The 14029-nt window shown below is 40.3% G+C and overlaps 1 protein-coding gene across 2 annotated transcripts in view; it reads left to right on the top strand.

Annotated features, from left to right (window-relative positions):
- Window positions 1-14029, top strand: part of tspan4a (tetraspanin 4a) — a 90928-nt gene that overhangs the window by 58156 nt on the left and 18743 nt on the right. For both annotated transcript variants that reach the window (XM_076155281.1, XM_076155279.1), the window contains 2 exons: window positions 82-273; window positions 9310-9384. In XM_076155281.1, the coding sequence (XP_076011396.1) occupies window positions 82-273; window positions 9310-9384 (267 nt within the window). The remainder of the gene's footprint in view (window positions 1-81; window positions 274-9309; window positions 9385-14029) is intronic.

Here is a 14029-nt window from a genome sequence, read left to right as displayed (position 1 = left end):
CGTTTTAGTGTTTGTCAATGTATCTCTTTTGAGGACGCCTGACTGGTGAGTGCTTTACTCCTCTCTGTGTTTCCTTCACAGCTGGGAGGATGTGGAATACTCGGGGTGGGAGTGTGGCTCTCGGTGACCCAGGGAAACTTTGCCACCTTGTCATCATCGCTTCCCTCCCTGTCAGCAGCCAACCTGCTCATTGCAGTGGGGACAATCATCATGGTGATTGGCTGTCTGGGCTGCATGGGAGCTGTAAAAGAAAGTCGTCCTCTGCTTCTGACTGTGAGTATTTGTCAGAATGGCACTGCATGCTTCCACTCAGCGCTCAAGGCTGTTTTGATCCTACTGTTGCACTATGTCAGCTCTAAACTGTTTCACATTTACTGTTCTGAACATCTGCCATCTTGGTCCCTGGGGAAATCCCACGAGTAGACAGGAAGTGATGGTTTTTATGTTTTGGGTTACTGCATAGCCGAGGTACGTATAATGAGTCTAAACTCCTAGCACAGAGAGGCAGAGGCACAAATTCATCTACACAAAATTTCCGATAGACGATTTCTTTTCATTTATGACTCCATTATCAAACTTTTGGAATACAGACCACGCACTTCTACTCCCCCTTGCTTCAGCACCATGGTGTCCACTGAATGAAAACAAGCAGTTTTAGGTCTCTTTCAGGATCTTTCTCCTAGTGAAAGCTTGCAAACACTCGCCCTCCCACCTGCTTGGTGAGTGTGTGGGTTTGTCTTTCTGGGTGCATCTCTATAGGTGTCAACATCCAATATTCAGCAGAAAATCCCTACTGCTGTATATTACACTATAGAAACAAGGCAACACTGTGTTTAAGGTAGTACATTGTTGCAGTTCATACATTGATTACTTGATCCTAACAGGTTTAGTATTTTTATTATGGAAAGTGATGATGAACTGTAGTCAGTAATGTATTACATGCTGACTGTTAACGTACGACTGTCACCCGCCCTAGCGTAGCCCATATTACATATAATATCATTTTGATTTTGTATTTGAGGTACACAGTCATCACAAATTTACCATTTTAATGAATTTTATATTTGTGCTATGTGTAAGATGCATTCAAAGTGCCATTTTAGTTTGTGTCTCTGTCAGAGATGATTATAAATGAATCCCATCCACTGCCATTCTGTGGCTGTCGTGATTGGTGATTCAATCACAAAGTGCTTCAGTGACACCAAGGTGTGGGCTTTAGCATAGATATTATTGAATAGATGAATGAAGTGGATATTGTTATTAAATTCTGTCTAATGCAATCTGGCATTCCAATGTGAGTTACCATCTTCAATTTCTCACAGACTGCAGTGAGGCATTTCTATCTCAGCTCTCAATCAAACAAGTGTGTGTGGCATGTGCCCTGTTATTTCACAATAAAACCTGTCATTATTATTTATTGAAGATCCTGTTAGTTAGCTTTAAAATTCAATAAAACCTACACCCATTATTGTCAGACTGGTACAGGCTCAAATATCAAAAAAATGGGACTCTTAGGTGTTAAAGTTAGGTAACATAACTTTTTAAGAGCAGGTTTTGTAGTATTTGCTGAAATTCTCATTACATCCTGATAGAAATCCGTAGGTTTACGACTCTAATATACTGCACCATTTCCTTGTAGTGCCTCCTACTTTTGGAACCTAGTTTGGGAACAATCTCTGAACCCTAAAATACCAAAGCGTATTGCTACATCACAGGAGGGGGAGGAGGGAGCCGATCATATTTGCTCCACCATTCCACCTACTCTGCATTCTGACAGACCTTAAGCAGTCGTCAAAGACAGAGCAGCAAAATAATGAAAACTGCTCACACATCCACAATAATATCTTGAATATGATTTGGTATAGAGCCTTTTGTCTTAGGTGATGAATATGGCAGAAGTTAGAAATCTTTTGGCTCATCTTCAGATTTCCTGACTAAAGTGAAAACATATGCAAATCAGACTACAGGAAAAGTTTTATGAAATATTAAACATTTTCTTTGCCCGCATTAACACTTTGAGCTGTGCTCCGATTTCAAACTATCCACCCCTGATAATACAGAAACCACAGATCCCATACAAGATTAAAATGTATTTTGATCCATAAACATGCACGTCATCAAATGCTGCACAGAACTTATTCGGAAGAAAATTCTCTTACATACCTAAAAAGGAAATCATTTAAAATAGCAGAGTAGGAGCAGGCAATTATGAGCTGTGTGAGGCTGAATCGTATTGTTGATCATTAATGCGGCCTGTGGCATTTTCCGCACAGTGCCTGGGCAAGTACCTGTGTATAATGTCAATATAATGAGACTGGCCTTAAGTGTGTGTGTGTGTGTGTGTGTGTTTTTGTGAGTGACCAACTGCCAAGCTGTGTAAAGATTTCTGCCCCCTTCAAATATCAGCGGTAATTAGCACGTCAGTTGCCTTTGAGGGGCAACACAACATGGCTATGGGATCTGAGGTGAGAAGTGTTTGCAGGTCCTTGTGTGACTTTTAAATTAGAGCAGCAGACAAAAGAAGAACAAAAGAGTCCAGCTGACATTACAAACATCTGACATTTTAATTTGTACATGTCAAGTCTGGTAAAAGACATATGACTCTCTTATTTGACAAGCTGCCAGGCAACTCCCTGCAATGTTTCAATCTTACCCAGTGTTTGGTGGCTGGTTGTACTGGGTGCTTTTGTGCAGAAAGCATTATTTTCAATTAAATTCAACTTTATTTGTATAGAGAGAGAGAGAGAGAGAGAGAGAGCAGCAAAACTAGGGGCTGGTCCAAGGCAAGCCTGGCTGGCCTTAACTATAAGCTTTATCAAAGAGGAAAGTTTTAGGCCTACTCTTAAACGTTGAGAGGGTATCTGCCCACCGGACCAAATCTGGGAGGTGGTTCCACAGGAGGGGAGCCTGATAACTGGAGGCTCTTCCTCCCATTCTGTGGAGATACTAGGAACCACAAGTAAGCCTGCATTTTGGGAGTGCAGCATTCTAGGGGGTAAATATGGTACTATGAGCTCTTTAAGGTTAGATAGAGCCTGACCGTTAAGAGCCTTCAAAAGCATTATTAGGGGTCCAAGCACAAAGTTTGTCATGGAAATAAGTCGACCTTTGTCTTTCATGTTGTTCATTTCTGAAATGGAATAAGAGTTCTCTGCAGGGTCTGAACAGCCTGAGTAGCTGGGAAGGACAGACAAAGATATACAGGTAGACAAACTTATGTGCAGGGTTCACAAAGGTAGGGGTTTACGAGCTGCGGGTAAGGTTGGGGAGTGACAGAATGTGGACCTGCAGTATCTAGTTTATGATAACATTTGTAACTGAAGACATTTGTATGAGAACTTTAGAATATACAAGGACAGCGCTTCATTAATTTCATATCTGTGTGAGAAGCTTCAGTTATACAGTTTATGCATTTTATAAATTGCAAGAGTACACAGTGCTATCATTTACCCATTACGCCTCTCCCTTTTTGTCATTTATGACCAAGTATATACAACGCTGATACAGAGTTCCAACATATCCAATATACAAGATATATATAAGGATTCAAAATAAGCCTTCAAAAATGATCACCAGAGAAAGCCAAATGCTGTTTTTTCTGGCAGGAAACCCTAGAGAATAGCAAGCTGGGATGAGCCGCCTAAGGCGCTCATTCTGCTATGTGAGATCAACACAATTGTCATCACAGAGGGAAAGGAAGTGACAGATCCTCTGGAGAGAGGGGGCCGCACTCAGGGTCATCAGAGAAATGGAGAAGCATTTGATGATTAACAGGTAAATTGGTCAATACGCGTGTGAGACAATGCACATGTGCGACAAGGCCTTGTAACAGGACCATTGGGAGCTGCTTTAATGGTTTATGACAGTGGTCAGGAACCTGTGGCTCGTGAGCCATTTATGGCTCTTTCGATGACGTCATATGGCTCACAGACAGTTCTGAGCTGACATTGTCGAACACGATTAATAAGTAATAAATAATTATACTGTGAATATAATCCCCCGCCAGACCGGCTGATCGCAGTGCAAATTGTGAAGCTTCAGTTTTTATTAGGGGTCCAAGCACAAAGTGGTTCTCTGCACACCATTGTTCAGCCTCCACTCCAGCAGACAGACCCAGTGGTCCCAGTTTGGATCAGGTGATACATGTCATTTCCCTTCTGGTTGACTATTTAAAACACAGTATGTGTAGACAGAGGAGTCACACCCATTTCATACCTAGAAATGTCCCAACGAACCTAAAATCTAATTATCCCACCTCTACTAATGCCATAGAAATTTATAGAATCACGTACAGATTCACATTTTAGATTTCTCCCATTTCTCTACATAACAAAATTAGCTTCTAGCACTGATATCTTTTTCCAAATCTAATACTCTTTGCCTTTAAACTGAAACGAAGAGCTATTTAGGGACTTGGGGAATATCAATTTTCATCAGGCTGATGGGTAATTTAAGTTGTTTTTCACACCAGTGAAACCGGACAGTCAATACTAGTGCAAGTAAAAGGGCACAGAGGGGGTCCACTTCCTAATCAGGCTGCATGTTCTTCAGAGGGTGGAATAATTGCGGCAGAAGTGTAGGCAGATTGTTTATACGCACCAAACCCTTTCACACCAGCCCCACACGATACAGAGCCTGTAAAACTGATTAGGACCACCAAATAAAAATAATGCAGTTATCACTTCAGAGGCCTCCCCCAAGGCAACGAGACCCCAAAAGGTATTGATTCTTGAGGCACTGATGGATTGTGTGCCTGATGACTGCTTTTCCAGTCTTACTGGTGTTTCAATAAAGAGCTGCTGTAGTTTCACACTGGGAGGAAATCACAGCAGGCGGGTAAATGCATAGGAATCAATCTCGATGCCAAGACTTTGATTACAGTTTCCCTCATCCCCGCTATGACATTGATCTCTGCTAAACAGGGATGTCAGCAGTGCCAGCCAAACAAATCATAATCTACAGAACAAGACTATGCTCGGAGAAGAGCCGTGGACGCATTTATTTCAATTTTCATAATGCATGCAAACTACATTTGGGCTTAAGTGGCTAATAAAGCCTAATGTGTCCCAAAGGTAGTCAACTGTATTTAATAGGAATGAAAATAGTGCAACAAAAAAGGAAAAAGGTGAAAGCTCTTGAGTGACAATGTTTTCTGAAATATAGCGAGTGCGATGAAATAAACTGTAGATGTGGCGATGCCTAGAGAAATCCTGAGCCTTGATGGACTCTAATCTGGTCCTGTGGAGTTTGTACTCTTCAGGGCTTCCATCTCCCCTGAAGACATCAGGTAGATTTAGACCAGCTGTGGCTCATTAAGTTTCTGGTACAGAAATGGTCATGGAACAAAATCCTGCAGGGTCCGCATTCTCTGTGACTGGAATGATAACCTTGTGATGTATCAGCAAGATTATTTATTTACACCATTAAACTGTATTATGAGGCACAGAGATACCAAAGAAATACCACAGGGTTCTTGGATTCAACGTCTTCTTGTTGACCTGCTGATAGGAGCAGTAACTGGTATTGATGCTGGAAAAATGCTGTTCAATTGCTCAGCTGTGGATGCATCATGTTAATGTAACAGTTTATATGACAAATTTATGAAGATGGGCTTGACGTGCAGTGGCACCTTGGGAAGCTCCCTGACAATGTTGCGGTAAAGCTGCAATACTTTATCTTTTATAGAAAAGCAGTTTTTGTGCTTTTATTCAGATGGCTGAAGTCGTGTTCCTGGAAGCCAATCCTGCAAAATACCCAGTAGACTTACACATTGCAGTTTTAATAATGAGAATTCAGAGGAAACATATGCAGCCTGCTGTGGCGTCTTTAATATAGTATCCCATCCTATAGCACACTTTATCACTGTGAGACACTAAGCATAGATTGAGAGTCTTAGCTCGGACTGAACAAAACAGCCCCCAACTTCTTAAATTTTGTTGGAGATATATCCATGTTCATATACAAAGACCCTTCACCATGCACCAACTACCACCATGGGAAAGCAGATGTGATTTTCATTGTCTGCTGTGCTGCTTATGTACGTTTAAGTGATTTAGGATATAGCAGATTTAGCAAAAAGTCCCGCAAATTACCACGGAACATAAATCATGTTTCATTTTCAGTCTTGATTAGGTTGAATTTGTTCCAGCCAGGTTAACAAACAGATGCATTCATTAAAAAAACAAAAACAAACGCAGACATATGACAGAAATGTTTCTATTGATCGTTTTAAAACAAAAATGTTTTCATCGAGGCAGCAAGAAAGTTTATTCAGCACTTTATTTAACTGTTATGACATATGGAAATTGCTTTTTATCATTGAAACCATTTTACAGTGCAGTCCCTTTTAATTGCTGGAACCAGATTCAGTGACAGTGCCTTTTCCTGAAGATGATTCATTTGGATATGTGTGTATGTGTTATAAAAGCAAAATGTAGTTTATCCTCTACCATCAAACAATCTAGTCTCAAATCAAGTTTTAAATTTCTTATTAAGGGCAGATTAATGGGCGAGTATAACCAGAGAGCCACACGGGATGGCTGTGTTTGTTTCTAAGTGCTGGGGAGTATCAGTTTCTCATTCTTAATGATGTCCCTTTACTCTCTGGTGTGATTTCATGGCCATGAAGAAAGACCCGAGATCGCAAAAAGAGCTAAAAGCCATTAAGAGAGAGGCAGTCAAATGGAAAAAAGGAGAGGAGCAATCTGAGCATTAATACAGCATAGCAATATCTAGTACCTTTGTCTCCATTTTTCTTGTGTCTTTTGTCTCACTTTTATTTTTTAAGTGACAGTCTGAACTCTAGAAGTTTAGAACTTTTTAACACCCACATTTGCACACAAACCAGCAGGGATTGACATAGAAAAGGCCCAACATGGGAAGCAGTGTGTATCCAGCAGGAAGGCTGGAGTGTGTGTGGCAACAAGACTCTGGTGACGCACAATCTGAATTTCTACCTTTATATCACAAATAAACATCACAAACCAACATAACAGCACAGGAGATTCATACCTGGCTTTTTTTTATTGCCTTTGTGTGCACCTCGACAGGCTGTCATTCCTTGTTTTGTTTTTTCTTTGGTACTTTGTGCTTAATACAAAATAAAGTCATGTAGTGTTGCTGTCTGGGGTAAAACACAAAGAAGAGCAAGGAGCCAAGAAACACAGCGTGGCTTCTTGACATCACACAGAGGCTTCCTAAAGAGTTTCCTTTCTCAAACCACAGTAACATCACACATCACTTTATGACTTACACCCTCAAAAACCAATACAATGAAACACAACAGCCATACAGTAACTCATATGTTTGTAAAGCTTACAGAGTTCATTTTTGTTGCCGTTGTGGGGTAGTGGTGGTGATTTTAGGGCCATATTTTGTGCTGTTGTATTGGACAACTTTTTACATACACAAGGGAGACAGACTATTAAAAACACTTTCCCCCCTTTTTTTCTTTCTGCTTCTCTTGTTTCTCCATGGCCCATTATGTTTATGATGCGTTATGAGACTGTTGGAAGGTGGTATGATGTCATCCTACAAAAAACTGCATCTATGATATCATAGGTCTAACACGCAATGCTGTCATCTGAAATACCAAGATCATACCAGAATGATATCATCAAATCATGTCATCATAACTGGCTTTGCTTTGTCACTATTGCAGTTTTTAACTTTAAGCTATGTAATGCACTGATAGTAGTTTTGACAAAAAGAGCATTGGGAACTTTCCTAGTGTTGGTTTCATGCACACGCGCTATCCAAATTCCTAGCAAATTAGCTTGCACGTGCTTTCTTTTTACAATATTTTGAATATGTCCTTGAATTGAATACTAATGCTAAAAAGCCAGAGACACAAAAATACAGACAATGCACTCCAGTCTAACAATTGTATTGTTTCTGTGAAGATTCTCAGTCATCCAGGTCATGGTATCCAAGGATACAATTGAATGCTTTTCATGTGATTCACTCAGCAATGTTCTGCAAAGGTGAAAAGAAGGTTTGAGGTGAAAAGAAGATTTAACACAGTGTAAGACTTGTGAACTAGTGTTGCTCACATCCACTATCACTAAATTCCCTGGTTGCAGCAAGGACATGTTTTCATTCAGGGATCTATTTGGAAGTCTGTAGTTTGCTGCAATGTGCTGCAACACTGCTATGTACACAACATGAAAACAGGTCGCTGTCGGTCTCTTTATGATCCTCCCACCCAAAACTGTGTGAGGCCGTATCACATTATCAGACTTGCTCACACGAATCATCAAGCTCACACACCCACAATCAAGATCACACACATGCACTAGCAAGATCATACAGGCGCACCATCAAGCTTACACACACACACGTATCATCAAGCTCACACACACACAATCAAGCTTACACACATGCACTATCAAGATCGCACACATCCACTACCAAGATCATACACACGCACTATCAGGCTTACTGCATAATGTCTCACACGGCCTCCCATATAAAACACTTGCTCTGTTTCGACATGTCATCTGCATAAAGCCTGAGCTGCTAACACAGAAGTAAAATACTAACTTTCTGGGCTGTCAAGCGTTTAACATGTGTTCCATAATTTATTACACTAAGTATTTAACAATAAACCACATGTCCCCTTAAAAACTGGGATCAGCTGATATACTAGACACTTTAAGTCTCTCCTTTCTAAATCTTTTTTGATCCCCCCCTCCGTCCCTCCCTCCCTCCTTCCCTCCCTCCACACACACACACACACACACACACACACACACACACACACACACACACACACACGCACACACACACACACTTACTTGCTGATTCCCTGTGAGAGAGACATAGTCATGTCTTTGCAGAGTGCTTGATGGATGAGCTCGTAACTTTCTTAAGCACTCACATGGGCCCACAGGAAGAAGATGTATCACCCATCAAGCAGCTCATCTTATCTGCCATATACCAGAGGGGTGTGAGGTGGCAACCAATAAACCTGGGCTCCTTTTAAAAAATTCCAAAGTTGATAGAGGGATACTTTATATCACCTTTCCCAGCCTGTCCCACTTGCTATGATTGTTCCATCTCCATCTCTCTCCTGTCTTGACCTGTCAGCTACAAATATCAAGGTCGAATCAATCTACGGCTCTTCGATCGCTCTACGCTCCCTAGCTAGGTCCCTCTCGAATGTCCTTTTCTTTCCTCACACTTTCATACACACTTCACAGTTCACAGATGCCCATTTTCCCCCTTGTAATCATTTGCCCTGCCCTGATAAATGGGGAAATACAGACAAATAACTCCTGAACTCACTCCCTTGCATTTGTGTCTTCACAGTTCTTTATCCTCCTCCTCATCATCTTCTTCCTGGAGATTATGTTCATCATGTTGTTCTTCATCTACCAAGACAAGGTAAGACAGCTTTATCGCGCTCATGTGTTATCCTTTAATAACAAAATATTATCTGGTTGGTCTGCCATGCATCCTGTTGATGTTTCAAGTAAGAGCTGGCATGTATAAAATGACAATGAAGTTCATAAAAGCAACGCTGTTTGTTCCATACAAAAGAATCTCCACCGACATCCTTCTTAAATCAAACTTTAATAAAAATGCCTATGCATGTTTTTATTTTTGTAGCTATACACACTTTGGACAGATGTCTCTGAGCTGTAGCAGGAAAAGTACAGACAGTCTCAATTTCCTTTTGAACTCGATAAATCTCAATTTATCTCAGCACATCCATTTTGGATGATTTCACATGCAAATAAGCAAATAAGGCAACGGAGATGAATGAGCAATTGCTTTTCATTGCAAATATGAATTTGCCATTCATCCTCATTTTCAGCTGAAGTACTAAGTACTAACGTACTAAGCTTTATGTTTGATTACAAATACAAAACCCTGAAAATTCACATGGGAGCATTACAGTTTCTTCTCTATACCTCAACACCTTGCAGCACAAATGTTATTTTCCTTGTCTGTTTCCTAAATGATTGGTATTGACATTATGAAAATGTCAAATAGATGAGTTGTTGTATTGGTTATACTGTGAAAATTATAGGCACGTCTGGTATGTTTTTCTTCTATTTTTAAGTAATGGTCATTGTAAAGGTCAAACTCATTTTATGTGCCGTACATCATATTATATTGGGGAGCTGGTGATGCCATAGTTACTAGAATTGGGCCAGTTGTTTGATGGGCTTGTGTGGTTGAGGAGATTAATGTGGGTGCGCCTTCATGAGCAAATCAACAAAAATACAAACCCTTTGAGTTGTGCAGGTAGACCCGCTCTGAGCACGGTTAAAGTACACAGTCACCTGTCAAAGCTGACGGTGCTGTTGGAAGATCTGTCTGTGGAGGCTAAAGGCTGCACCTTAAGCCCATGCACCTGTACAAAATGTCCCTGCTGACTGGTAGAGTGTGGGGTTCCGATGATGATAAATCGTCCTGCAATTCTTTAACCTCCTGCATTATTCATGCTTAGGGACATACAGTGTTCCCTGAAGGCTCAGGCCAAAGATACACTTGATTATAATGCCTTTGTACGTTTTGGTAAATAACAATCTGCTTTGATACTTCCTCCTCCCTCTGTCTGATGTTGTATTTGCCACCATAGACCTTGGCCCTGTGTGTCTTTTATCTCTTTGTTGGAATTTTGAAGTGATTATGCCATTACTAAATATGTTGTATTTCTACCAAGGTTTGTCTTTTAAGGGCAAGCCAAAGGAATATTTCAGCTGGTACATTCCTCTGGGCTCTCACCCAGGCAGCATGAGTTTGTTTAGACTTTAATGAGTCTCTTTTTTTTCTTCTTGTCACACGTCACCTTTCTCTTAGTATCTTTGTTTCCCTATGTTCGGTGTACCCCATTACTCATGCTCTGAATAATTCAGTTTCCTCTAAGCAGCAGGTGATTAGTAAGGGAGAAGTGTAAAAGTTAAGGATATGTATTTGCGATGTTCTTGAGCAAAGAACTCAAACACAGTCATATCCATTTCAATCAACAATATCACGTATTTGAAATAGTATATCAGGGCAGAACAGTGAGGTATTTGACTCATAATCATCACAAATGACACCTTATTAAATGCTATAAATGTCTGGCAGACAATGAAAGCAGGTGTATTTCCTTTTAAAGAACAAGGGATCTTAACCCAGTATATACTGTATAAACCAGAATGTTTTTCTATCATACAATGTTTGTACTTTCCTAGTTTGATTTGACCTTCAATACATCCCTACAGAGTCCTGTAGTAGAGTAGTAGTTAGGTCGACTTTCACCTTCTCCATCACCATGGTAACACTCCCTGGAAGCAATCCTGCAGTTGGATCAGAAGCTAGCACAGGGGCGGCACTGTGTGTGGAAGGTGGAAGACCATTTCCAGCTGCCACAATCTTAACAAAGTGGAGCAGTGGGTGCATGCTTATGAACTCCTCCCCAGGCTTCAAGAAGAGTCACGCTCACTGGTCTGTTTTATTGCACCTGATTTAGACCGCATAAAGGCTTTGTGACGCAGCTGGAGGCTACTTCAAACAGCTCACAAATCTTTAACGCACCTCAAATGGTCGCCATTTGTTTCGCTTTGTTGGTTCCAATGGATGATGAGAGGGTCATATGAGATTAACTACTGGTGAAACCAATCTGACGCGGAGTGACAGCGTGGATAAAAGTCCATCCGAGTCAGCAGAGTGATATTGGAAATTGATGAATAGGTATTTTATACACTGTGTGGGTTTACAGCTTCGTCCTCATGGCTTTGTTACTACCTCCAGGGACAATTACCCTGAAAGACCCACACATGAAGCAATAACAACAGATCTACAGCAGGATTAGCAATATTCTGGTTGAAAATGCAGCCGTGTGATAAACTGGTGACCTGTGTGTGCTGTTACCATGCATACACACACCATGCATGATGGGACAGATCTGTGACTCTGAGCAGGATAAGCTTCTGTTGAAAATGAATTGAAGATATGATTAAAGAATGATACTTTTCATCATGCCAGCCCTAGAAGTGTGGCTGTAATGCATTAGTATTGATCTTTCTTTGGGTCTAGGTAGAGATGTATAATCCAGTGGCTCATACGCAATGAGAGTGAAGTTGGCTCAACCACATTTTTTGAATAATCCTAACCCTCCGATTTAACTGCTGAATCCTCTGTTGCCTCTATTGACATTGATGTAAGTACAGCTTTTCTAAAAATGTGATGAAAATAGAATCAAAGGTCAAACTGCTGGCAGATTTAGAGCTTTGCCTCTGCTTGCTGTATCTCTTGTAATGTTTTCTAAAAAATGTGTACATTTTTCATGTTAAGATTCTTTCCCCATTGGAACAATTCCAACTCTCGCTAAACTGTTGCTGAACCTTTCCACTACTTGGCGACCCAAGTGCAAGCGATAACTGCCCACTTAAACATGACAGCACACCAGGGTGGTCACGTCAAGAAATAAAGCAACCTTACACTGTAATAGAAATGGCCAAATTAAATATGTCACTCTGATATGTAAACCCTTAGGTGCACATAGCGGTTAAGCAACTACATTGATAGTGTTTGAATTCAGTTGTGTAAATCAGATCAATAACTGAAAATGATGTTTGTGCATGCTGCTTTAGAGGGGTTATTACAATTTTATTACAATACAAGTTTTACAATTGCATGTGGAAATGGAAGCGCTGTGGTTTGCACTCATTTTATGCCCATCCACTGTGGAGCGCATCTAAACATCGACATTCGCTGATTGGTGCTTAGTCTTAGAGATGCACTCAGTACATATGGCACTGTGCAGGGGGATGAAAGGACATAAATCCCAGAGATATGTGTGTGATATGTGTGAACTATGAAGAGTCTTTGATTTAAGATTCAAACCCATTACCTTCTTGACACCAACAGTGACAGATGGTACAATTTTCTATCTGCCTGCATTTTTGAGTCCGTACTGCACTCTCAACAAATGCCCCGTAGCTAAGAGGTTGCTGTTGACATTGATGGCTTGTAAGTCAAAGAGAAAAGTTGGCTGATTGATATAGTCTTGTAAACTGTTCTTTATCACAGTCTGTGATGTTCACCAGTCATAAAAAAATCCTTTTCGAGGAAAAGCTGGCGTTTTGTTTGTTCTATTCACTTCATTCCCTTTCCCCTCCTTCACTTTCTGGAGGCTATAATCATTGGATTTAGACAAAACGGCTCTTGGCAACATCAACATTTACTCTAGGTAGAAAGAATTATCTTTAGCCAGTGTTTCCCATTCAAAAAATGTGAGAGCTTTGCCCCTCAGCAAAAGCAATATGTAATGATCTATTCAGAGTACTATCTGTTGAGAACCTAGTCTCCGTGCCTCTTTTATAATAGATTTCTCCCTTAATGACAGTAATAATAATGATTGCTGAATGCTAGTACAAAATGGTGAGTGTGGAAAGAAGCAATAATACTAAATAATGATGTTAAAAATTCAAGCTTGCTGCTGATAAAATTCAGTGAATAAACTCCACTGAGGCTGTGTTGAAAATAAATGCTTTATCTTTTAATCTACTTTCCAATTATTCCCCCAGATGATAAGAAAAGTCCACAGCAAAAGAAACCTGTACAGGTTCAGAAATGTAACGCCTTCTGCTGTGTTTCAGTCTAATAATAATTGGTTTTGGTTGGATTTTTCCCTTGACAACATTCTGATGGCTAAAAGTGGGAAGTTTGTGTTTTAAAAATGTAACATGTTTATCTGAAGCATTTTTTTTGTAGAATTAATTTCTAAAAATGCCACTACATAAATCTTAAAAACAATTAGAGCTCATTATCAGAGGTTATTTATAAGATGCTGCTGCAGCCTTGTTCTACAAACTACAATCTTCACTGTGAAGCAGCATACCTACAGTAGAGTGTGTTTACATCTTGTTCTCCATGGATCACGTGTTCATCTCCATCTCCATTATTTTATCTATGAGTTTAGTTTGAGATATGAGGTATTACCTCTGTTGCCCAGTAAATGAACTGCCTGTCTTGGGAAAGCCATAGAGGTGATTTCCTATCAGCTTGTGTGTTGAGACTCCCAAGTGCTTTG

The sequence above is a fragment of the Genypterus blacodes genome, unplaced genomic scaffold (assembly GCF_046128005.1).
Source record: "Genypterus blacodes isolate CSIRO-AG114 ecotype Tasmania unplaced genomic scaffold, CSIRO-AGI_Gbla_v1 ptg000067l_1, whole genome shotgun sequence".
Lineage (NCBI taxonomy): Eukaryota > Metazoa > Chordata > Actinopteri > Ophidiiformes > Ophidiidae > Genypterus > Genypterus blacodes.
This window is presented reverse-complemented; position numbering and strand designations above follow the sequence as displayed.